The sequence below is a fragment of the Styela clava genome, chromosome 1, assembly GCF_964204865.1.
Source record: "Styela clava chromosome 1, kaStyClav1.hap1.2, whole genome shotgun sequence".
NCBI lineage: Eukaryota > Metazoa > Chordata > Ascidiacea > Stolidobranchia > Styelidae > Styela > Styela clava.
The window spans coordinates 26,592,647-26,618,673 of record NC_135250.1 but is presented as its reverse complement, the minus strand read 5'-3'; the positions used below and the strand labels follow the sequence as shown (position 1 = coordinate 26,618,673).

Here is a 26,027-nt window from a genome sequence, read left to right as displayed (position 1 = left end):
ACGGCAACGCATTGCCGAAGAACATCCTAAATACAGGAAGAACTTGAGGAAATATCGATTACCGGCTAACATATTTTCAAGGCTTAAATAAAATAAAAACTTCTGACATAAGCAATTGAAGATATTACCAAACTTGGCCCTGCGAAACTCACGCGCATCATTAGAGTTTTTTTTTGGTATTCTGTGGACTTTGGAACCATCTCCCCCTGGCTACGTCATTTGGTGTTCCGTAAATATTTTGTAACTTAGTGTTTAATGGAAGTTCCAGTGTGTGTACCAAAATGGAGGTAACTAATTTTGTTCGCCTACTTTACATCAAGTTGTGTAAAGGGACTGAAACCTATGGGCAAGGGATATTTTCACTTGGCTAACACAGACATTCCCCGAACTCGTAATAGAACTAAAACAAGGAAAATCGGAATAAAATTATGGCATAACTATAACCTGGTACAATACTACGGGAGTGCCGTTTAATGTAATGTAATAAATTTTATCACTGAATGGTGAAACAAATGAATGATGCACTGGATTAACTACAATTCGGATTATGACACTAATGGACTGATAATTTGTGGTGAATGGACGCTCTACCACGGGGTGCAAACTTTGAAAAAAATGTTTATTTAAATTGATTTAAATGTTTTTATCAAAAGTTACTGGTTTAGTTTGTAATAAATCGTTGTTATTTGCTATTCGAAATTTCGTGTGTGAGAGTCGTACAATTTTTCTGGACCCAGTTCTGATCTCAATCAATCCTTTCCTGGTGTTTCATATGAATTCGAACGTCTTTCTACAGATGCTATGCAATAAGTTAAATCAAGAGGCCATTGGGTGTGTTGCAAATAACAAAATTATCAATTATATTTTTATGCTGATGACATGTGCTGCATTTCCTCCTCTGCCGAAGGCCTTCGACGTTTATATGTGAAAATATTCTATCAAACATGGCATTTCATATTATTCTACAAAATCTGTTTGCATGTGTATTCATAGTAAGAAGTTTAGGCCTACTTGATATCAAACTTAGTAATTCTGCATCGGCATATGTTGTGTCCACTAAATATTTTGGTATTTTACTTTTCAATGATCTCAAAGATGACCTTGACTTGAAACGTCAATATAAATCAATTTATTTTATAGCTCATACAATTTTGAAAAAAATTGTCAATTGTTCCACTACTGTGGAAAATCTTTTTTTTATTTATGACTTATTGTTGTAGTATTTATAACTGCCAGCTTTGGTTGTTTTTAATGATTATAATAATAAAAAAGTTAAATTTTCGTACAATAATGCTTTTTCGCGTAATTCAGTGCATTTCTAGATCTGAAAATGTACGTCAACGAATGGTACCCGGGAACATTTTTCGAGTGCTACGAGGTTTACTGTGAATTTGATTCACACCATGTCGGTATTTTACTGTGCTATTTTTTTTATTCGCCTGTGTTTACTGTTTGCGTAATTTAATATGAACCAAGGTCTGGTGCAATAAAATTGAATATATACTTCCATGAAGGTATACTTACTGAAACTGCCTCTTCATTACATTTTTGTTGTTTACCACTGGAGGCCATGCTCAACCTTGGTTTTTATATTTGAGCATCACTCTATTAAACAACCTAATTATTTTTCATCCTTTCAAGCATGTTTCCGAAATATTCCAATAGCGTCATTCAAAAATTAGAGTTTAGTCAAGCCTTAAAGAGGAAACATTTTACTTCTTCAAGCTTGTCCGCCAATCCGACCAGTAATCGAATTACTATCGGGATTTGCGGTACAAGCGTGCCAATATATTTGAGCATTATGCTGTTGTTAACGTAATACCTTGCATTCAACGGGTAGTCAAATACAAGTCATTCAAGATAGATGGGAACTAAATTTCAAACTAAACAGTTTCCCAGTCTTCATTTTTTTTTTTTAAAAAACCTGGCTTCGGCCGAAGACATAACACAAAAGAGTCATTGCATAACCACAGTGATATATATATTACAAGATTTTGACGAGATCTCTAAGTAATTAGAATACAAGGATTCATGCTGAAAAGATCACAGGATGGGATTTTCATATACATACAGGGTATCGGATCAGTTATTTTATTTGTTTCAGATGCAGAGCTTTATAGTAAATGACTTAGCTGGTCAACAAAATTATCAATTATAATAATCAATTTTTATTTAGAATATTGATACCAGCATGGTCCCCAGTTTCTCATTTCTGATGGAGTGCTTCCGAATTCAGGGGGAAGGAAATACTTCGCTATTAGCTGATAAAACTATTTGCAACTTAAAAAGATGCGTTATGTATTTGACTGAATGCCCATCTGTAGTGATATATTACCATGAAACTGAATAATCCAACACTAAATTTATGAACTACTTCAATTTAAAATAGTGCAGAAGCGTTATTCATGCCATTAATTTAATGTTCCCATTGTCTGAAGCAACCAAGAGTTGTCGTTTCATTGGGAGCACTGAAAATGAAGTCAAAACTCCCTTGAATGAATCCGATCTGAATTTTGACATTGCACGAGGTTCCGATATCTGTTTTGGATCATTCATCCCTGAACACGTGAAAATAGTGTTCACTTTGAATTTATTGATAAATTAAACAACATTTGAATGCCTCAAAAGTACGAAGTGGATTCTTTCTGTCTGCATTATCTTGAAACACTCATCCTATCAATTTGAGGTACTCCTGAAGTATGTGTACCAATATGGCGGACATCAGAACATAGTATGTGTTCCAGATTAGGGTTATGCCATAATTTTATTCCAATTTTCCTCATTACAATTCTTTTTCGAGTTCGGGGACTAGCCAAGGGACTCCCGTAGTATTTATACCTAAAATTATGGCCTAACCCTAACCCGGTACACATACCACGTTCCGGTGTACGCCATCTTGGTACGCATACTTCAGGAGTACCAAATTTGATACATCTGACACTGGTAACTGTTAACTATCCTGACACTCAACATGAACTGGTAACCAGACAAAATGCCACAGTTCGCCGTGTAATTAAGTCATCTTATCAGCAGTTGGCGCATCATGCATCGAGGTGCTTCATGCTTAGTGCTAGGAATATGTTTGCCATTGCACCACGGATTACCATGCATTCGCAGGTTTGAATTTGTGGCGAATATAATTTTGTGTAAGAGGTTGCCGGACTCCTCACTAACGTAGGGTGGTTCACGAAACTGCTGGTCAGATACGGCTTCCTCCACTATGGACTGGTAACCGGACAAGAAGCTGTGGCATGCCATATGACTGAGGTTATATGACTTGGAATGAATATGAGAATCCTATATTTCTTTGGGGTAAATAATTAAACTCTATTCCAGTGGTTCTCAAATGTACCCCACACATAAGGCATAGACAAGTTTTTTGAGGAAGCGTGAAGCTAATTATAAACAAAAATATTTGTTAGATTTGATTTAGCCAGCCTTATTTTGGATATTTACATTTTTTCATTGTTTACATTCCTTCATTATGTACTCAAATTTTCAGTGAATTTTTGAATAAAACATATCATTCGCCTTACCATCTGTTGTTTGTAGCTAATTGTTAGCTAAGTATTGTTTAGGTGGTTAGTGGAACTCAACTGATTCTAAAATGGGGGCGCGGTTTAAGAACCACCGACCATTTGGCCTTGGTACTCACCACTATTTCCACTTTCTGCTGGTAATCTATGAACAGTAATTCTATTTGCAACAGATCCAGCAATAATTTCATCATTAAATGTTTGTATCACATGAATAGGTTCTTGATAAGTTTTATATATGAAAATTGGTTGTGGTTTGCCTTGCACTTCCCAGAGCTGAAACAGTATGATAATTGAATGGTCAAGTTGTTTTGAATAGGTCTAATTGCCTTTCTTAGGGATATTTATTGTACACACTAGACAGAAACACCGGGTGGACAGTCTTAAAAATTAACGGAAGAGAGCAACGAACAATCATTACACTATCTGGTGTAGTGGTGTGCTCGCACAATGTAACATAACGCTTGACGGTGAACACTGTTTATCTCATTTATGCGGTTACAACACGAGGCTTTAACAACATGGACAATCTCCTTTTCTGACATGGAATATAAAGTATTTGTTGACTCTATAAAGCCACTATGTTCGCTCAAGATAAATTGAAGTTTTTTTCAGTATATAAAGGATCCCTTTTAACTAGAAGTTTCTACTTGGTTGGCAAACACTGCTGCACAAAAAAGCACTCACAGATACAGTCTGATCTGCAGATGCTGTCAAAAACTGCTTTTCAGATACTGAAGCCATTGTAGATATATCAGCATCATGTCCTTGTCTCATAGAAAGCAAACCTTTCCTGACATCCAATATAGATATAACTCCTGTAGAAAACCCAATTGCAACCCATTGACCATCATTTGTGGTGCACATCGCCCTGGATAAAAGAAAGAAAATCGCCATATTACGGCATATACTACTAAAACACAAAAAAAATTTAAACTTCAGAACAGATTTCGGGTCCTCGACCCTATACTAAATGACCACAGAGCGGCTGCCGTAGGGTGGTTCACATAACTTCTGCTCAGTTACAGCTTCCTCCACCATCAAGTCCATGCTTCCGAAAACAAATATAGTAACTGGCGAAATAATACCATATCCGACATGGACTGGTATCCGGTCGAGAGGCCGTGGTTCGCCATATGAACGAGAGGCCGTGGTTCGCCATATGAACGAGAGGCCGTGGTTCGCCATATGAACGAGAGGCCGTGGTTCGCCATATGAACGAGAGGCCGTGGTTCGCCATATAATTAAGCCAGGTTATTGAATTTCCTCTCCTTCTGGATCCAGAATATTTGCAAAATGTGAAACATGCGATGCGAACACAGTTAAATATAATGCTGTGACGCTAGGTCATCGCTACTCCCAAACATATATACCGGTAATATAAAATCTCTATAAGAGAACCTCACCTTGCAATCCCGACAGAATTTCCAGCAACAGTTTTGAACTCATGCGCAAGAATTTTCCGTCTAAAATCAATGAACCGTACATTCGCTTCATTGGTGATCGCCAGAGCATATCGTTGAGGTGCTGGCAATGTTGCAGCTAATGCAAATCCAGATTTAACATCTGTGCTATCGTAGACATTCACCTAGACAAAGAGGGAAATATTCGTTAATATATACTCCATATTTGAGTCGTTTTGTCAATGTTCCAATCCCCTCTCATTTCGAGTAAAAATACTTAGATTGGGTTTTTATTATTTTCCACTCGTTATTTTGTTCATCATATTCAATAATGAAAAAGCGAACAATCGGAAGCAAAATAATAAACGCACAGCTGTTACAGAATTCACAATAAATTTTTTTCAATAAATGAAGATATCGCAAATGATAACTTCGCTTGTGGTTCCCAGATAACCATCTATGGGCCTCCAGGGGGGTCCAGGGTCAAATTTAAGACACCCCATCATACATCATATTGTAATTTTGTTCCATATTACAGATTTATTGGGCATCGACAAATAGGATGGGTTGTTTCAAAGTTTTCTACCACCTTCTGAAAATTTCTAAATCTTTGCTGCATTGGCTTGAAAATACACAACCAGTGCTTTTTACACCCCGGTAACAGGGACTAGTCGCATTTTATCATGTTACTTTGGTACTCATGTAGTATGTGCACCAAGATGGCAGACACCGGAACGTAGTATGTGTACCAGTTTAGGGTTAGGCTAGTCCCGAGAGTCACTTGGCTAGTCCCCGAACTAGTAATAGAAGTAAAATAAGGAAAATTAGAATAAAATTATGTCCAAACCCTAACCTGGTACTACGTTGTGGTGTCCGCCATCTTGGTACACATACTGCGGGAGCGCCGTTACTTCATATGTTTCTGTGGCTTTAAACATGGTCATAATTAGGAAATAGTGACTTGTGTAGTTTTTGTATTCAACATTCAATGATTTAGTTCAGAAATAGGGATTAGTAGACTTCATTCATTTTTGGTTGATGCAAGATCTCACCTGTTGGCCAGTATATGGATCCCACACATGCATACTTCCATCACAACTTAGTATGTATTGTTCAGACTCCACAATTCCAACGTAATTTATTGTTTTCTTATGACTTTTATAAATAAATGATGAATTTGTTGTTGAAGGCTAAATAGAAATAAATATGAGTACTGTAATCAGACAATATCTAATGAGTTTACAGCCAAGTATCAAAAAAACATCTAAATCTAAAATCGTAAACATAAGACCCCGACCTCGTAAGGTAAGCGATACTACACTGGGTTTATACTTGCGTTGATGACTAGTGGGGAATACAAAGTGCCACAAATTTTACAGACGTCTCAAAAGTCATTAAAAACGAATTTCCAAATGTCGCAATATTTCACTAAGATTTATTTTTGTTGAAATTGGATCAGAATTAGCATTTGCCAAAATTTCATTTTTGGAAAAAGGAATTTCATATATCTATACAAATAAATTTATATGTTGCGTTCTAATACTGGTTAAAGTCTGTTTTCTGATAGTAAATGTGAATTCTTTTTCGAAAGCGAAGGTGCGATTGCCAAGAGTTATCACATGAAAGAACCGCCGTCTGCAGGGAAGATGAGAATAAAAGTGGCTCTCAAGCTTAGGCGAAACTGCACAAATCCAAAAGCCATAATAGTATAATTTTGTACGCTTGGTGGTATGCCGCATAATGCTAGGCGTTAGGAATATGCTTGTCATCGCCCTTCTGATTACCCTGCGTGGGTTTTGAATTTTATGAGGAATAATCATATACAAGACGATTGCTGGATTCCTCGCTCGTCTAGTGTGTTTCACGTAACTGCTAGTCGGTTACAAACAACAAGTGTACTTGTTTGTCTTTCTTTCCTCCAGTAGTTGTATTATTATTCCAAAGAGACCAAAGTTTGACAAGTTTATCTTTTCCACCCGATGCAAACCATTCTTCTGATGGATGACATGATAAACATCTATCAAAATAAAATAAAAATTCTGGAACATTCGACAGAACAGGTTAGACGATAAAATATCCTATCTCAATTCATTAATTGCGCTTCGAGAAATCGTAGCTTTGTGAAATCTTTTGAAAACCTTTGAATGCATAAATATACCTAAATAGTGTGTGCTGTTCATAGCAATGGTACAAACCTGACTGCACCACTGTGGCCACCAAAGGGTTGTAGTTCAATCTGATTGAAATGGATATGTCTGTCATTCTCTGGAAGTCCGATTTCATGTTCCCAATATGCCAACCAATTCTCTGTCAGTTGAGAGGAGGGGAACTCTAAAATTTAAAAATTCTATGTTAGATATTGATACATTTGTCAGCAGGTCGTCAGTATTTACATAGCGCTATACTGCTGTGTTCACTTTTGTTTTCATTTCATGTTAAGGTTTCAAGTTAAGGTTATTCATGTGAAAAAAAATGCGAGGAAAACATTCTAGTGAAACACTGAATTCTTCATGAATCCAACCTTCAAAGTAGGGTTGTGGAGGGTTGTATTTACTATCCATTTCTGCGTTGAAGAAAATTCTGATTCACCAGTTTGTTAAAAATTTTGATTCTGATTCCCAACACCGACAAAAAAATTTTAACAACAAAAATTTTGGCTCGGGTGGGTAGTAAACGGAGTCAGGTTGAGTTAACAACACACTACAAGCACAGCAATTTTTGTCGTCTGATTTTAAACACAGTACAATGATCATCACTGGATTGCAAGTTTGTAAACAAGTGATTCTGAAACGATGGAGCCAGACCCCACAAGGAGGGCATAGACAACTTTTTGAAGGGGCGTGAAGCTAATTCAAAATAAAAATATTTGTTCAATTTGAACTTGATCGCTTTATTTTGGATATTTGAATTTCTTTATTTTGGATATTTACATTCCATCCATGTTTTTGAATAGAACATAGTTTCACCTTACTATCTTACTATTTTTGGGTGTTGGGGCGCGAGACTTGACAAATTTTAAAAAGACTTAAAAAGTTGGAGAACCCCTGGTGTAAACAAATAACTGCATTAAATCTCAAGTTATATTACAATTACAATGGTCAAACCATTTATGAACAGAAAAAGAAATACTATCAATTATTAAATTCCATTCTAACCTTGCAAATTTCTTCTTGCACTTCCTTCAAGTTTGCCTTCTGCGTTCATGCCACCACTAGATGTCAGGAGAGTAGTCATAATATCATCATCAGATTCCAGATTGGATTTTGTTTCTATCTAGAAGGTATACTTAAGTATTCAGAACAGTAAAACAAGTGAGCAATTCTCAAATATTTGGTCATGAAGAGCGAAACGAATGTGAGATATCTTCGCTGGCCATGAGATTGCTGAAATACAATCGCAGCACCCCCACAAGGTGCGCAATTTTAAATTTTGATGACTTCATTACACAAAACTACAAATTGAAAAACGAGTCTGTTTGTGAAAACAGCACTCTTTAACCACAGAAAATTACAAAACTAACCACAGAAAATTACAAAACAATTGATCCAAAAGAGAAAAGCGATATTTTCACAAGAAGAAGAATACAATATAACAAAACGATCCATAGGTCAACTTGTGCAAATGTGACATCATTAAATGAACTGTATTTTCTTACCAAGCATGGATATTCATTCATGACAAGCAGAATTATTTACAGTGTAGCCAATGAGGAATCTGGGAGGTTATTGAGCATTATCCTAGGGATAAGGGAGAAGGCGCCGACCCCAAATGGGTATATGGTGTGTTAATGCTCTTTTTCGTCATTTCACCTTATGTGTTTGAGTTAAGATTTTTTTTTTCAGACATCAGGATTTATAGGTGTCACCAAAGAATTCAATTAAAAATAAATTCTAAATATATTTAATGGAATAAGATGTATTTCGATAACTTAAATAATGAATGACACTTTTATGTTCTTGTACATTTGCCATTTGTTGAGCAAACAAATGATTTGGGTCACATTTTGCAAATTGTAGAAATATTAATTCATATCTTTCCAAATGAGAAAATATTTGTAAAGAGGAATGTAGAGGAAAATGTAAAATAATGTTATAATTTTGAATATAAAAATTAGACACCATGACACTTTGCGAATGCTGCCATAAACAAAATATTACATCACCTGTGGAGTCTCTGATGCAACAATCAATTTATTTCCAACCATTGTGATGTCAGAAGTATAACTACTTTGTGCTGAATAAGATTGGGAGGTTGACATCAACTGGAAGCAAAAAGTTATGGAAGATTTTGAAAAAACTGTGAATCAAATATGCAAAAGCATTACATCTTCCCTTTGTACAAGTCATGTTTTTTTTATAAGGCGATTTCACATTTTTCCCAAACGTAAAAGGCTACTGCACAAATCACTTAAGTTCCGCATTGCCTACACATCAAGGCTTTGTTTATTGGTACCCTTTGGGCAATTTAAGATTCGTTCCTGTATCCCTAAAATTGCACTGCATGTTGTGATTGGACAAAATAAACCATGTGGACTGTGAACTTGTTAGTTACTGTAGTCGTTGTTGCAGATTCTACTTTGATCAAAATGTGACTTTCCAAGTAGCTGTCAAACTCAGGTCTTTAAATTATTAACATTGAGTGATAAAAAAAATAATATTTCAAGGCAGATCAGAAGTTATTAATTTTTCTCCCTTATACTTAATCTAATGTACCTCTTTAAAATTCAAAATGTACCCCAGGGGGTACACCTACCCCAGTTTGGGAACCCCTAATTTATTAAACCCTAAAAGTGAGCTCTGGCCACCAGACAGACTATCACACCCTCCCTTAAGCTTTTCCCACCAAATACTTGATTTAGATATGAAATGATTACTAGACGCCTCAGGCCCTCGCCATTAACTGTTGAAAAGTGGTTCCTGTACCATGGATTTGCAGTAGTTAGCTTTTTTCATATTCAACCTGAACTGTACCACTTTAAACATATTCGCATTGTGATTAGCCCAGCATTCCTCTCTCATACTAAAAAATAAAATACACTCACTCGACCACTTTCCCCATTCATACTCTTCTCATGTTGGGAGCTCAATTTCCATATATGGTCATAATCTTTCCCCAATATTTTCTCCATGTAAATATTCCCGAGAAAACGAGTGAATGAGATATAAGAACAATAAGCAGTCTCTGGACAAAATGTCGCCCAAATTTCTTGCAGATTGTCAATAGCATTTTCATTGTCAAATGATCTTGATTCCTGGAGGTAAATACACATCACAAATTTTATTCCCAATTCTTTTTCCGAGAACTTGCAGTTAAGCAATGCAGTTGTTTTCTCAATCGTCTTGACATGAATTACTTAAATCAACTATGGATAACCTGGAAATGGTAGTATATTTCACCTGAATTCCCTTGTTAGGTGAAGGGGTTGGTGAATAATTGAACCAAGACTTATGTAATTGCCTTCTCATTCCACTGGAACTCTCTTGCAAAACAGTGTTCCCAACCTTTGAAAACATAAAAAATCTTCGTCACAAAACTTCAATTCTAAAGTATAGAATTGAAATTTGACCTATTTAGTAGCAATATTTGTTAATTATATTATTTATATCAGTATCAGAATAATAGTATAATATAGTAGTTTATGATCCTAAGGGGTCTGGCTATATGGAAGGCAGCCAAATAAAAAGCAATGCTGAATGCATCCAAAACTAAATTGTTCAAAAAGCACAAATTTTTATGGGTGGAAATGTGTGTGAGTACAATGAGAATGAGTTCAAATATCTGTGGGCAAGAATATATTTCGGTGTCATGTCCATGGGTGCAGCCGTTCAATAGTGCAAATGTTAGTGGAAGAAAACAATTACCATGAAGTCTCAGATATTTGCAATGGGAATAATATCTCAAACATGAAGTTAAAAAGTTACTTTTGGGTAAGCGAACACGTACTACTACTTTAATCAATACCTTCCCACCTAAAATCTGTACGTTTTAAACCTTACTTGAAGTTTCGTTTGCTTTCCCGATTCTATAATCAGTTTTATTTAGTTTGTTTTTATCAAGTATTTTATCGTCTATTGCTGATTATGAAGTTGAAATAAACTTATACTTAAAAATAACCTATATTTATCAATTTAAAAACTGCCAAAATCCAAGCAACTTTTCAATCCAATGGTAGAAGGGATTTCAGGTAAAAAAAGGTCTGTTAGTTCAAACCCATAAAAAATGTTTATTCCATGCTTTATAAACCAAGTATTACCTTAAAAGTTCTGGTATCTATATCATGATGAATGATGACAGCATCTGAATCTACTGAATCAAAAGATCGATTCAATTGTTGAGATTTCACGCCTGGATGAGAAACCTCAGAGCTCGAAATTTGTTGATGTGAGAAGTGGCTGAAATATATAGTTAATATAATTTGACAGATAATTTTGAATACTGTCATGGTGAGAAAAACACACAGCATAGAAATTCAGGAAGGTTGCTGAAATTTGAATTAGTTGTCTTATTGAGACCTGGAGGTTGGCGCACTATGCTAAGGCTTGGTAATACACTTGTCATTGCAACTCTAATTACCCCGCATGGTTACACAGGTTTAAAATCCGTTAGAAAAAAAATTGCAAATAAGGATTGCTAGACTCCTCGTCCTTGTACAGAGGTATCTACTGGCTGATTATGGCTTCCTCCATCATCAAGTCCATTCATCTGAACCAACTAACTGGTTAATTATTCCCGTACATATATGGATGGACATGGATTGGTAAATAAACAAGGAGTAGTGGTTCGTCATACAATTGAATTGTCATATCAAATTTACTCTCCCCCGAGATACCTACAGAATATGGTTTTGTAAAAAAAATCACAAACCTAAAAAATGTTTGAAACAGCGGAGTAAGATGTTGACGAGACATCTCTCTCCCTATTCTGATAAGCAACAGCGCCATCATGTGAATTACTTTTAAGCAAAGTGATTTACGAGCTTCGGCTCCTCCGTAGAAACTGAAACACAAAAAATCAATAAGTTAGGGAAACAGCATTGTACAATTCCTGCACAATGCACATAATTACAAATCTTGTCAAAAATTCAACCCCTTCAATGTATGTTTCCCCGAGCCTAGAGTTTCTTGTTTTACTTCTGTAACATTGGTCAATCAGCAAAGTGTTAAAGGTGACATAACAGTTGAAATCTTTGCAGTCACTTTTTTCACTCGGACAGATTTTCAGGCAGGGTTCTAAACATTAGCTCGTATTCGTGATTTCGTTATATGAATCGGGGGCCACGGAATCCGGTAAAACCACTGAGTTGAGATGACTAAAATCTACCTACCTTACATCAGTTCGAGCCAGCAGATCTAAGATCGGGCAGATAATTTCTTTTGAAAGTCTTTTCAATTGTTCCATGAGTGATGTGTCGGTGAGAAAAGTTATGAAATGAGTCACCGCGGCAACACTAGCCTCAACTGCAGCCTGATGCCGAGGTGCATATTTGGGATGGTGAGCAGCGGATGAAATCTAAAATACATCGGGATTAATTAACTTTTGATATTGTCAATCTCAAATAAAGTTTAGAAAATTTCATCCATGCGCAAACTTTCCAATTCTCTTGGGCATAATTTCTCTAGTATTCTGTAAGCAGCCATTGCAGCCGCTGACAAGATGTGTGGGACAAGTCCGATGCTGAAATTAGCCTTCCTATTATATATATATACAAATGATAGATAACAGAATGAACTGGAATATTTTCAAATTTGAAATAATTTTGTAAAAAAACTGAGACTATCACGCTATGGCTTGGGGAAAGAATGCAAAAAATATCAGAAACAGAATTCTCACATTATGTATAAGATGAGCAAAATATTGCAATGTCAGCATAGATGGCCCAAACAATGATGCAGCATGAATCAAACAATCTAGTACTGGTTTATGGCAGTCAGAGTTTGAAGGTTTTGAACCTGTAAAAATAAAAATAACTGAAGTTACTATCAATAAGTAGGAATGACATTTTCTGATACCTGATGATTTCTGCATCAAATCGAATCTAGAAGATATTTGAATTTATTTTTAAAGTTAATCATATGTGACATTTTTCATTGTTATCATCAAAGACACAAAACATAGAACTCATCACTCAGTTATGTAAGTGAGAGGAGTTACTAAGAAGGGTTGAAGAAGAGAACAACTAAGAAGTGTTGTATGTACCGGTATGTCAGAAATCCATTTTAAAAATATTGCTTTATAAAAAATGCAGGGATTCACCTTGACCTAGAGGCCTAGGGCAGACAAAAAAGAAACTTTTTTTCCACTGATTCTAATAATTTGTTATTCGATTCAAAAAGCCTCAACAAATGAATATCTTGACCCTTCAAAATCTTAATCAGATATTAGACTTTGAGTGTCCATGCTTTGGTTTGCTGCAGCCTCCCTTCCCAAGAAAAATTGTGTGTTACCTACAATCATGAAATATTTTTTACTGGCTCGAACAAAAAGCATGATCATGTTACCTTCACTGAAGAGAAAACATCTGCTAAGAACTCTGAATAAATGTCGAACAATATATTTCGATGTCAAAGTTGGTCCAATTCTTTGCATCAACCAACAGATACTTTGTTTTGCTGTTACTAAAATGAAAATGACATCGTTAGAATGAGCTGAAGAGCCAAAGCTGGAGCCGTGGCATTTTACCGTAGTTGAAGCCAAGCTTACTACATTTGCGCTGATGATTTGTGGTAGTGGCAACAGCCAGCTCGAGAGATGAAAAAATGAAGGGTCAGGCCCAGTGGTGATGTTTTGTTGATTACTGCATTTCGGCCAACTATTTAAACCAGTGGCTCTCAAACTGGGGGGAGTGCCACAATTTTTTGAGGGGGTGTGAAGCTAATTAAAAATATTTGTTAGATTTGATCTTGCCCGTCTTATTTAGGATATTTACATATTTTCAATGTATTTTTTGAATAAAACACATTTCGCCTTCACTATCTGTTATTTGGAGCTTATTGTTATTTTTGAGGTGGGGTGCGAGACTTGGCCAATTCTAAAAATAGGGGCTCAGTTTAAAAAGTGGGAGAACCACCTAATTAGACAATGGTCATACCAAAACATCATAAACTAAGGTTGTGGAGCTCAGCTCAGGGGTAAAAGAAATGAAGCACTGCTCCTATATCTGGAGTCATAATTTCAATACACCGTTGATCTAGAGCCAGAGTCATTGTGATTACAAACCACCCCTGCCATGCTTTGAGCAGAAAGAATGATGATCGTATAGTCTACAATTATTCACTATTACGACAAATGTTCTATATATGAACTGTATTTTGGCAACTGCAGTGGTTTTGAATCTTTTTGCTGGAACGGAACCCCAATGAAACATTCCAGTGACCGAGGAACCCAATTAACAAAAATTATTTTAAGTTGTCGAAACTCCAATACCTGAAATGGAGAATTCAGATGAAACCACAGCATCAGCTAAGCATCTTGGTAAATTTTCTATGAAAACTTTCAAACCAAGTCTTGTATTTAATTGTAGTAGAAACGATTCCTTATATAATTCTGCCAGAATAGTTGTATCAAATTCATCATTGTTTGATTCCGTATCACTGGATTGATTTTCTGGTTTTCTGAAATTGTGAGTTAATTATCAACTAGAGATACAATCTCTGTTTTCTATGAAGTATATGGAATGAGTGCTGGTTATATTTTGGGAAAGTAAACTAAAAAAATCAGGAAATTTACTTTTTCTTAAGTAAAATTGACTTCATAGCTGAATTTGATAGAATTACGAGAATATAAATATTATTTTTCAACAATTAAACGAATGGACCACATTGGAGTTGTCTAAATCGCAATAGATTGATATTCAAGGATTCCAAATTGTCAATTAGTTTAGATTTCTAATCATCTAAACGGCATATTTTTTGGAAATCTAGATGCTTCACAACTCATGATTTAACAAAAAACAGCAGGATTGGTGATGTAGTCATATTTAAGTTGTCTTATCGGCTTTTCTTCCCCCGAAATAAATATGTAAATCCTATCCTATCTTCCCAGGTAATGAGTAGGGCTGGGCATTTTCGAATACCTGATGATTTCAGAATCGAATCGAATATTTTTTTCGAATCGAATCGAATCTCGAATACTTGGGAGATATATAATTGTATGTAACTGTCTTCTTGTATTTGGTCCTCCAGACACATAAATTACTAGAAACGTAAAATATATCACTCAGACAGATTGCTGAGCGTTCACACACAATAAAAAATACGTTTTCATCAATAACTCACCACAGAAATGAGTCATATGTCAGAATTGCGTTGAAAAATATGACTTCCATAAAAAAAAATTAGAAATTTACCTCGACAATTGGCGGAAAGGAAAAAAACAAGATGGCGGCGATTCGAAATTTCGCTTTGAACCGATTCGAATAATTTACTATTCGATTCGAATATTCGATTCGAAATGCCCAGCCCTAGTAATGAGTAAAGCAATATGCTTGCCAACCTTATTTTAGTCTTAAGATTTATTTCTTCAACTTCATCACTGAGCCAACTGACAGTTTCAATGTCTTCTGTGCCAGCCTGTGCATCATCACTTCCAGTTTCATCATTTGGGAAAGATTTTGAAATGTCAGATTCACTGAAAAAAGATGGCAATGTAGAATCTCAAAGTTATATAGTATCATTAACCCATGAATATAACTAAATTTGTTCACCTATTTGACATCAAGTTGTGTAAAGGGACTGAAACCTATGGGCAGGGGTATATTTACTTGGCCAACACAGACAGTCCCCGAACTCATAATAGAACTAAAATATATAACATATCCTTACAAATCAGCATTGTTCTGAAAGGTGGTGTGAAATGCCGTAATTAAAAAAAAATTCACAATTTTTGCAAGTGTTCGAGAAATTACTTAGAAAAAGCTTTACCTGAGAACTTCAGGCTCACTGCTTAAATTATCTTCCTTTCTCTCTGTATGTTTATTTATAGATGCTTCATACAAGACAAGAATATGAGGGAAAATCTCATTGCAAGTTGCCTTCGATCCCATAGCTTTTGACAAAGTTTCAAAATTATGAAGTAAAAACTTGACTGCAGGCACAGTAGGTTGGCATAGTAGTCGTTGAATATGAGGTGTCAGTATGAGGAGACATTCTCTAGCATCGTGAAGTTTCTCAAACAATTCATATAGTTTTCTTGTAACTATTGATAATATTTGGTCACTGAGAGGTTTGTTATAATGATCTGTATTCATCTGAAAAAAAGAAATCTGGTTAAAAAATTTTCATCTTAGATTCATTAGAAATGCAAGAGCAAAGTTTCAAGCATTAGGAATACACTAGCCACCACACCTCTGATTACCCTGTGCGGGTGGGTTCAATGGTTCCCAAGAATAGTAATGTGCAAGAGGATTGTTAGACTTCTTATCATTGAAGGGTGGTTCACATGATCACTGTTCAGTATGTGGTACGCCATATGATTATGCCATCTTATCAGTTTTCCTCTCGTCAGGATGATTACAAAAATCCTATCATATATAAGAATTGCCAGAAGTACAATGTCAAATTAAAGTTCAAAATTTTACAGAATTAATGGATCAAAAATTGAATCACTCACCAGAATAATGTCCATAAGTTCATAAAGATCTTCAAAGTAGGGTGGAAAAGGTAAAATATGGGCATACGATGATAACAAGAGAGCAGGTGTAGGAGGGGGAAGTCCCCTATCAGAAACAGTTTTAAATATAGATGCATAGTTTGTCACACAATGAGAAGAATTTGAAGTCTTGGCAAGTTGGAGATAGGTCCTGAAAAAAAACAGTTTAATTAAGAGTTTTACTAAAATTGTACTTGTACATAGAATTGTATTAATTAGGATTCTTTTTTTATGTGTTTATTGATTTTTTAAAAAATAAAACAATATTGTAATAAACAATATTAACCGATATCAATATATGTCCAATAGTAATTTATCAAAATGTAAAAATATTGCAAAAAAACAATATTAATCAATATAAATACAGGATTCTGAAGAGCTTATGGGCACTGACTGAACTATCATTTAACTGTTCCAAGCTCTTTACAAAATTCAAAAGCTTTTATGCCAAAACGTAAACATTCTGGTTTTTCAACTCTAGTTCAGTAACTTTCTACGGTACTCCCGTAGTGTGTGTACCAGGTTAGGGTTGGGCCATAATTTTTTTCCGATTTTCCTTATTTTAGTTCTATTACGAGTTCGGGGACTGCCTGTGTTGGCCAAGTGAATATATTCCCTGGCCATATGTTTCATTTCCTTTACACAATATGATGCAGGCGAAAAAAATTAGTCACTTCCATATTGGTACACACATTGCATCTAAACAGCACATGTAATACAGCAAATAAAAAAGCAAGTCCTGGCCTCTGTGTTTATTTAGTGCTTTACTGAAAGTCAAAATTTTTGATAAGTGCCAAGAAAACATTTTACTCTGCTATTTTGGATACAGCAGAATACAGGAAGAATATATATAAAGCATCTCAACATGTAAGTCTGTATAGAGATTCAGAAATGAAAACCAACGTAAAGATATAAAGTAATACTTACTCTTCTTCAGAATTTCTGAAATTCGTGAGAAAATACTGAATTGCAAAGTTAATTCCTGAGGAAAGTCGAGACTTGTGAAGTTTATAACATTGAATGCACATCTGAAACAAAATTCAAATAAAAGTAAACCAGAAACCAAATATTTATCCAACACTGTATAACACAACTATTTTCGAATGTGAAAGCACAGATCTCCCATTAGGTATATCCAGTGGTGAGATTCAAAATGATAAGAACAGGTCCCCTTTTGTATAGAACTCAGTAACAACAGTTACTGACAAATTCTAAAAAGGCCATGCATCATAAAAGTTTGAGAACCACTGGTCTAAAACAAAAACTAAGAACGGATTCAGAGGTGCGATGGCAATGGCCTAATGCTTAGTTTGATGCACCAACCGGCAACCGCTATTGGCCACTCCTGATCAGACCAAACCTAAGGCTAAGCATCCAAAGCCCCTTTCTGGCTGTTATATAAGAACACAGCATAAAAGAAGAAATTTTATACTGTAAATTTACCTTAAACCTTTCGTCGAGAGAGACCTCTTTATTCATTGTTCTGACCTCTTGAGGGAGATAGAGTTCGATCATCAGACAAATAAGAGTTACAACATTTCGGTCAGACAAAATAGTCCTATGCTGACCTCTACTGGCAAAAGAGTTTCTTGATGATTCCAAAGCATTACTGAGTGTATTGGTAGAATCAGTTCTAAAGGTTAAAAAAAATAAAAAGTGTAAGAATATGGATTATATATATAAAGATTAAAGGGATAATGCATCCAAGTACTCTTTAGTAATATTGCATCCCTATTAAATATTTGTTTTCATGTTTGTGTGAGGGCGATCTAGTATAATTTAAATGAGACGTAAATGTGAAATCTGCGTAGAGTTCAAGTGAACTTTTCATCAAGTACAAAACAAACAAACTCTACAGTACTGACCTTTTCCATGTCTTAGCTTTGAATTTCAATAATTTTTCTAATTCATCAAGTTCTTTCAGAGGATCATATGATGGTGGGAAATCAATTAAACTTTCATCATCAACAACATTAATTTTGAAAGGAGGTTCTGGTGCCTGTGAATAATTTTCAATTGAGTTTATGGTTGGAGCACAGATTACCTATCTCTGGTACAAATCCAGTGCCCTGATCTAGGGCGTAATAAAGTGGGCGCTCCAAAAGTATGTTTACCAATATGGAGGTAACTAATTTTGTTCACCTACTTTAAATCAAGTTGTGTAAAGGGACTGAAACCTATGGACAGGGGGATATCCACTTAGCTGACACAGACAGTCCATGAACTCGTAATAGAACTAAAATAAGAAAAATGGGAATAAAATTATGGGCTGACCCTTACCTGGTACGCATACTCAGGAGTACCATATATTGTGTAGGCAATGTTGAACAGGAAAGATTCAGAAACTTCCAATAAATAGTATATCAATAGATGTAATTAAATAAGAGTGGATGCTTCTACGGTGCCATATTTATCATATAGAATATTCACTAGGAAAATCGTAGGATAACTATAACGTTGACTTTAACCTGAATTCTACAGCGTCTTTTCGGATGAGGAGCGTTGAATAATTGGACAATTCCTCTGTTAGTTTGTTTTGTATGATTATCCACTAGAGGGAGACAGACATTTTTTGCCTCTACTGCATCTGCCCCCGATAACTTGTAACCGAATGTAACGTCGATCCAATAATGAAGTTGCAGAGAAACTTGTTCACTTTCTAACATTGCCCTTGAAAATAAAAACAAAACTTATGTTTTGATATTATTCCATGAAAAATGAAAGAGTAGACACATGCGTGATGACCTAGCGGTTAGAGCATGGATTCTCAACATATGGGTCGCGACCCGAAACTTGGTCGCCTGGAAATTTTCTTGGGTCACTTGCTTTTATTCAATACAAAAACTAAAAGCTAGTAATTTTTATTTTTATAGAAAGTTTTATTGTTTATTTTATATTGAGGTATTGAAGTGTTGCCCTAATAGTAATTGCATGTATGAGTCTGCGTAGAAACTTGGAACCATTTATTTTGCTTAAGCAAAGCCACACAATTTCAAAAACCTGTCAATGGCAAACATGCACAGTTTTCTCACTTGAAAGTAATTTCTGGGAAAATAAATGTTATAAAATGTATTGTTTTATATTATTCATATAATTTTGGTACTACTCGTTCAGTATTTTAGTATATCCTTGGGTTGTGATATTTTACAAATCTACTTTTTTAATTTGGGTCGTTCGAAAAAAGTTTGGGAACCACTGGGATAGAGCATTGGACTTGACTACATTGGCATTGCAGATTAGAAATCTAGTTTTCAATTCCTATGCCTATCAACTCATGCAAAGTGTAATGAATTAGATAGGCAATGCTGATCTGGAAAGAATACAGTAATTACACTAAATCTTATCATTGGCTACTTATTCATAGACAGAAGTGTGAAAATATAGCATAAAAAAGGAAGGGATGACAAATTAAATAAAGATAATTTTGCTGTTCTGCAACCAGCTGCTCTGAAGCCAATTCCTCTGAAGTTTACAAATATACTTACCAGGCCTGGGATTTTGGACAAAACACTTTAACCATTAACCGGGTAAAATTAACCGGTTAGCCGTAACATGACGTTTGCCATGAGTTAAAAGTTAGGCTTGTTATGTCACAATAGTTATGTCAAAATAAAAGCAAATCCGCATTGAATCATGAAGAATAATTATTATTCCAGAAGCCTTGTTTCCATACTTCCAAATCCTACCTATGTTTTTTAACAAATTCTTCAGCATCTCTGCACCACTTAGGTACAGCAAGATCAGTCATGTCTTCATGTATAGACTTGAATACCGTAGGATCGGTATAAAACTCTGGTATGCATTCATCTGGTGTCCATACTTGCATGCGTTGAATACTGGCTGGATATTCGTTTGGTTCCCAGTAAGACCTATTGCGGAGACATGAACATTAATTTTTGAAATGCATATTTTAGCAAAATGAATCAAAATGAATGCATCATTATAAATTTGTAATAAACCAACATTCCATGGCTGTGGTGCTGGGGAGTTGAAATTTTGAATTTCAAATAAAGTCGACAGTCGGAGCTGGAATTGAGAAAATTTTAGGAAATATAAAAAGGGAGATTGAATAAGCGGTCTCTTACCAAAGGTTCGCATAAGCATTTTATTATCTAAATTTTATTACCAAGAGAGTACAGAACTACAGAGTCTGGGTTAAAATTACAATCAATCTGGAGTCGGCAGCCAGAATCTCAGTCCAAAATTTTTTCTCAGCTCATAGATAAAAGTTAAGAAAATGTTTTTCAATCCACCATTGTGGGTCAGAATCTATTGTAAATTTTCCTATGCCACACAGCCAAATACCAAAGCCTTGTAAAGGTAAAATGAATCTAGTAAAAATGAGATTTTTTGGGATCCCGTGCAAAATTAATGGCATGGACCATATTCGAACAAGTCTGACCTTGGTCAGATGAAACATAATAGAAATAGATTTGTGTTGGTGTACAGCAAGTCTCTTGCATATAGCTGTCCAAGTAACGTAGCAACAAATAACAAAATAGAAACACATACCTCACAAGTTTGCATAAAATATCTTTCGATGTCCTTCTTGCCATGTAAACATAGTACGTAATATCAGATAAGAACTCTGGGACATGATGCGGAACTTGGGGAAGATTCGGAGCACGAAATCGAGACTTTGTATCTTTCTCATCTGCGCTATCTCGCATCATAGTGTACTGAATGTCGAGTTGACGATCACCTTTATTAAGCCTGAAATGAAGTTCGAGAAGTTGAAATAGACAAAATGAAGTGAAATCTAAATTTAGTATGAAGCAGTGGTTCTAAAACTTTTTAAGCCACGCTCCCGTCTTGAAAATAACTACCGGTACCAGTAGCCAAGAATAAGCTAAAAATAACAGATAATGAGGCGAAAGTATGTTTTTTTCCAAAAACATGTTGAAAATATGTAGATGAAACATAAATATTCAGAATAAAGAAATGTAAATATACAAAATAAGGCAGGAAAGATCAAACCTAATGAATATTTTCATTTTTACTACTGGTAGAGGGTGACAATTTGAATAAATAGGTGAGCTCAACTATGAGTTATAGGTTGGCAGTAAAAGGTCTGATACTGTCCCATAAATATAATTAAACCGTCATATTCCAAAATAATGGCAGGCTAATAAGCTGGAATAAGGGCATGACCACCATGCTGAATACAACCAAGGAATATCTATGAACCAGGGCAAGCTAACAGAAATCAGCAAAAAGCCTCGACAAATATATAACACTGGGAGTAAATAAAAGGAGAATTTTCATTACACCATATTCTATGGGCTTAGCAACTTTAACCTCATCCTCCTTCCTGAGCCAATGCTTGATAACTTGGAAGGTTCCATATCAGTTCCTTACAAGACAGTGTGAAAATTGTTGAAAACGTGACCAATTGTACATGCTTAATAGTTAAATACAATTCATTCGAAAATTTCATCGTCGAGTGATAACATACCCACCTGTACTTAGATTTTGTAAGGTCTCTCCATGATTCTCCATCATCAAAATCAAAGTTTGAAACCCATGGCAACACTGGATGGTGGTTCGGATCTTTTCCTGATCGACCAGATAGTTTATTCAGAAACATCAAGTAGTCGAAATTGCTTAGTTCACCACAGATCTAAACAAAAAAAGATTCATTGACAAAGTCAAATTTAATATCGAAATATGCATAATGAATAAATCTTAGATATGCTAAGAGTATCTCATCATGTTTTTCATACTTATATTTTCTGTTACAAAGTGAGATTACCCACATATTACATATAGCGGTATAGGGTAGTTTATAGTGAAATTTTGGCGAATACACTGAATTTAGATCCTGTGTATTTGAATTATTTTCTACCATCTTTTTTATTTACTTACCCATTTATCCAGCAAATCAAAAAGTTGATTCTGATCAGGATGTTCATTGACAGTTTCTTTCATTTCGGCACTGTGGCTGTCATTATTGACATTATTATCTTGTGCTTTTCTGGCACTATTTTGAGTCTGAGATGAACTGTTAGACTTATTTTTGAAACTTTCATCTTTACTGCCATCTTGTGTTTTCAAAAAAACTTTTTCGGTCAAGTAAACTTTTACCCACAACCTTGTATCAAGTTCAACATTTCCCCAATGCAACAAGCTTAAATCGAGGTTACAATTTTCTTGAAAATGGTGAAAAAACTGGTTTGTTTGGTATAATATAAATAGAGTTTTGATGCTTTCACTTGGAAGTAGCGCTGGACTGTACATCAATGCATCTTTCACAGTAAAATTCATATCATTATTGATCAAAAAAATTTTACTGTTTTTCAAAACAGCAAATATTGCCCTTTTCAAGTTCGTATGAGATGTTTCGTCATTGCTCATACTCAAGTGAGAATCATTTGCGAACCTAGAATCGACATTGTCAAACTTTGAACCGTTGGATTCATTTTTTGTAAAGTCTAATAGCCTTACGCCATGGATTCTTGAAATAACTTCACAGCAATGTTCAATTTTTGTTTTATTCTCAGACTTGAAATCCAAATCTTTTTCTTCTTCTACGCAATAACACTGCTCACTTGAACGAACCAAATCTTTGAATAAACCATTTTTATTCTCTTCTGCTATGATTGAAAAAGTCCCAATAAATGACTTGTCAAATAGTTTGTGAGGAACTTCACTTTTTTCTGCATCTTTCACAATGTCCATGCCCAATTCAGTGCAATTTAATACACTAATGACAAGATTTATCCAATCATCAGGCATATAATTTGTCATCGATTCTTTATTAAACGTTTTCCATATTTCCTTATCAACACTCAAATCAGAATTGCATTGGCAACTTCTGAGCTTTTCAAGCCATTTAGTTGGAACAGTTGCAATAGCTGCATGTTGACGACAAATTTCGAGCTTTTCGACAGGAATCTGTAATGCATCGAAAATGTCAGCTTTTAGGTCCATTTTTTTGTCTTCCAGCTAGCCTAGATTCCAATCATTGTTATTATCAATCTCTTGCAGCTGTGCAAACTAGCAGCTAATTCTAAAGATCTTCTTAGGAAACCGCAGCCGCTCGCTCCCTGCAGCATTCTGCACGATGTGGCAGCAAAAAACGGACTTTACGCAATTAAGCGGAACGTTACTAGAAAAGTAGGTGGATTTTAATTTCCAAACAAAAATAAGTAATGTTTCCGTTAAATTCGATTATTTTAAATAGTTTTATGATTGACTAATGCGGGATTTTATTTTATAATACTTAACTCTGAGAGAAATGTACCCTCAAATTATTATTAATATGAATAACAATGAAATTAGTGTTTTTAACAAATTTCGAAATCTAAGACGACAGGATGCCTAGACGGCTTAATCATGTTGTGCACCACGACATTCCGTCCAGTTACAAGTCGCGTATAGGATTAGTCAGTCAGTTGTCTGTTTTAAATGCATGGACCTGAGGCGAGAGCGAGGCATAACTACCTAGGCAACACCCTACCTAGGGTGGCGAAGAGTCCACTCGCACATAGTCAGACTTGCGGCCACACGTCAGGGTAGTTAGAGTTGCGATAGCATACGTAAGGATGTTTCCCCCAACATTGATTCCTGGAAAATTTTCTTATACCTCACCATTGCAATATTTTTGACATATGTATATGCAATAGTATTTCTCACAACGACTATTTTCAAATATACAAATATGAAAACCGATAACCATTTACTTAATAACACGTTTTTCTTCAAAATAACTACAGAACATAGGTTAATATCAATCATTTAAAACGTGTAGTAGAGATTTCGACAAGGTCAAAAATACTCGCGTTATTGACTAGGTCTTATTTTAAGGGGAGGGCTTATATTGAAATCAATTTTAAAATTCAGGCTAGGCCTATTTTCATGGTAGGTCTTATTTTCGGGGAAACACGGCAGTGTGTCCTACATGAGTTGGCTGTATATGCATATTAGCCGTATTTGAATATTTTGTTGGCATTGGCTTTATGTGCGTGAGACATTAGCTGTGTATGCAAATGACATTGGTTGTACATGCATATTCAGATGGTTCTATATGTATAACAATTTTACGCATGTAAATAATTGTTTGGCTATAAATGCATATTGCATTGGCTGTATATGCATATTACATTAGATGTATATGTATATTCGGTTATTTCTATATATGCATGTGGGTTGGCTGCATATAAATGTTTGGTTGCCTCAATATGTATATGACAATGACTGCATATGCATATAATCTTGCAATATATGCATGTGACATTAGCAGTATATGCATATTTGTTTGGCTCTATATCAAAATGGGTTGCCTGTATATGCATACGACATTGGCTGTATATGCATATATAATTCTTCAATATGTATATGCCACTGGATGTATATGCATATGATCTGACTGTATATACATATTACATTGATTGTACATGAATATTTGGTTGCCTCTACAGTATATGCATATGACAATAGATGTATATGAATATGATCTTACTGTATATTCATTTAACACTGGCTGTATATGCATATGGGTTGGATGCCTATGATTATTTGGCTGCTGCAATATGTATATGCATATGACAGTGGCTGTATATGCATATGGGTTTCATGTATATGTATACGCCATTGGCTGTATATGGCTGGAGGCAACTGATTTTGTTCATATATTTTACACCAAGTTGTGTAAAGGGACTGACATCTATGCGGCCGGGAAAAATTCACTTGGATAACACAGACAGTCCCCAAACTCGTAATAGAACTGAAATAAGGAAAATTGTCGCCTAACCCTATCCTGGTACACATACTACGGAAGGACCCGAAATTGTCGCAACCATATGCGGCACATGCTTGCACATAAGATAACAAACAACTAAAAAGTACAGGTTCTATTTCCTTGTCATTACAATATGTGAAAAAGCGCAGAAAAGATTTCAAGAATTTGCCGAAAAAAATATTGGATTACGTTGATATTGAAATATTAGATTCGTTTGACAAGCCTGCTTCGACCGATTGTATCCTCTGAACACGTCATTGAATGAGGTCCACGAAATCAAACTCTACGTGAAAGTGACCCGCAATATAAAAAAAAGGTTGAGAAGCACTGGTATAAAGCCAACCAAAAATGCATATAAAACCAGTGTTATATGCGTATATATTCAAATCATATTTATATACATTGATTGTAATATGCATATAGAGGCAACCAAATATGCATGTAGAGTCAATGCAATATGCATATACAGCAGGTGGCATATACATATAGAGGCAACCAAATATAGATATACAGCCAGTGTCATGAGCATATCAGTCAAATAGTATTCATATACAGTCATTTCCTATACATATGAAGGCAATCAAATATGGATGTACATCGGCTGTGAACGCATATGCAGCCAGATCATATGCATACACAGCCAATGTATTGTGCAAATACGGCCAGTGGCATATAAATTATAGAATCAACCAAATATGCATA

General features: G+C 35.3%; 1 protein-coding gene across 1 annotated transcript; it reads right to left on the bottom strand.

The window, feature by feature from the left end:
- Positions 1–1,971: 1,971 nt before the first annotated feature.
- On the bottom strand, positions 1,972–23,643 carry LOC120334956 (WD repeat-containing protein 81-like). The gene is made up of 28 exons (XM_039402473.2): positions 22,451–23,643; positions 22,045–22,205; positions 21,098–21,298; positions 20,272–20,454; positions 19,054–19,255; positions 18,451–18,584; positions 18,029–18,218; positions 17,513–17,613; positions 16,547–16,736; positions 15,859–16,184; positions 15,431–15,565; positions 14,363–14,550; positions 13,438–13,554; positions 12,770–12,888; positions 12,264–12,448; positions 11,804–11,935; positions 11,193–11,331; positions 10,336–10,440; positions 9,981–10,190; positions 9,102–9,200; positions 8,095–8,212; positions 7,135–7,270; positions 6,839–6,956; positions 5,992–6,129; positions 4,943–5,124; positions 4,224–4,407; positions 3,656–3,812; positions 1,972–2,558 (listed from the first exon to the last, which is right to left on the bottom strand). The coding sequence occupies exons 1-28, from the start codon at positions 23,513–23,515 to the stop codon at positions 2,404–2,406; spliced, it is 5,370 nt and encodes a 1,789-aa protein (XP_039258407.2). The 5' UTR covers positions 23,516–23,643; the 3' UTR covers positions 1,972–2,403.
- Positions 23,644–26,027: the final 2,384 nt, after the last annotated feature.

What these genes read in the sequence shown, in the direction of transcription:
- LOC120334956 (XM_039402473.2), bottom strand. Translation starts at nt 23,515, where the DNA reads ATGGACCTAAAAGCTGACATTTTCGATGCATTACAGATTCCTGTCGAA. An exon ending in ATGTTTTCTCTTCAGTGAAG is followed by an intron (nt 12,889 to 13,437) that starts GTAACATGATCA and finishes TTATTTTTACAG; the next exon opens with GTTCAAAACCTTCAAACTCT. An exon ending in TGAATGGGGAAAGTGGTCGA is followed by an intron (nt 9,201 to 9,980) that starts GTGAGTGTATTT and finishes TTTTGCTTCCAG; the next exon opens with TTGATGTCAACCTCCCAATC.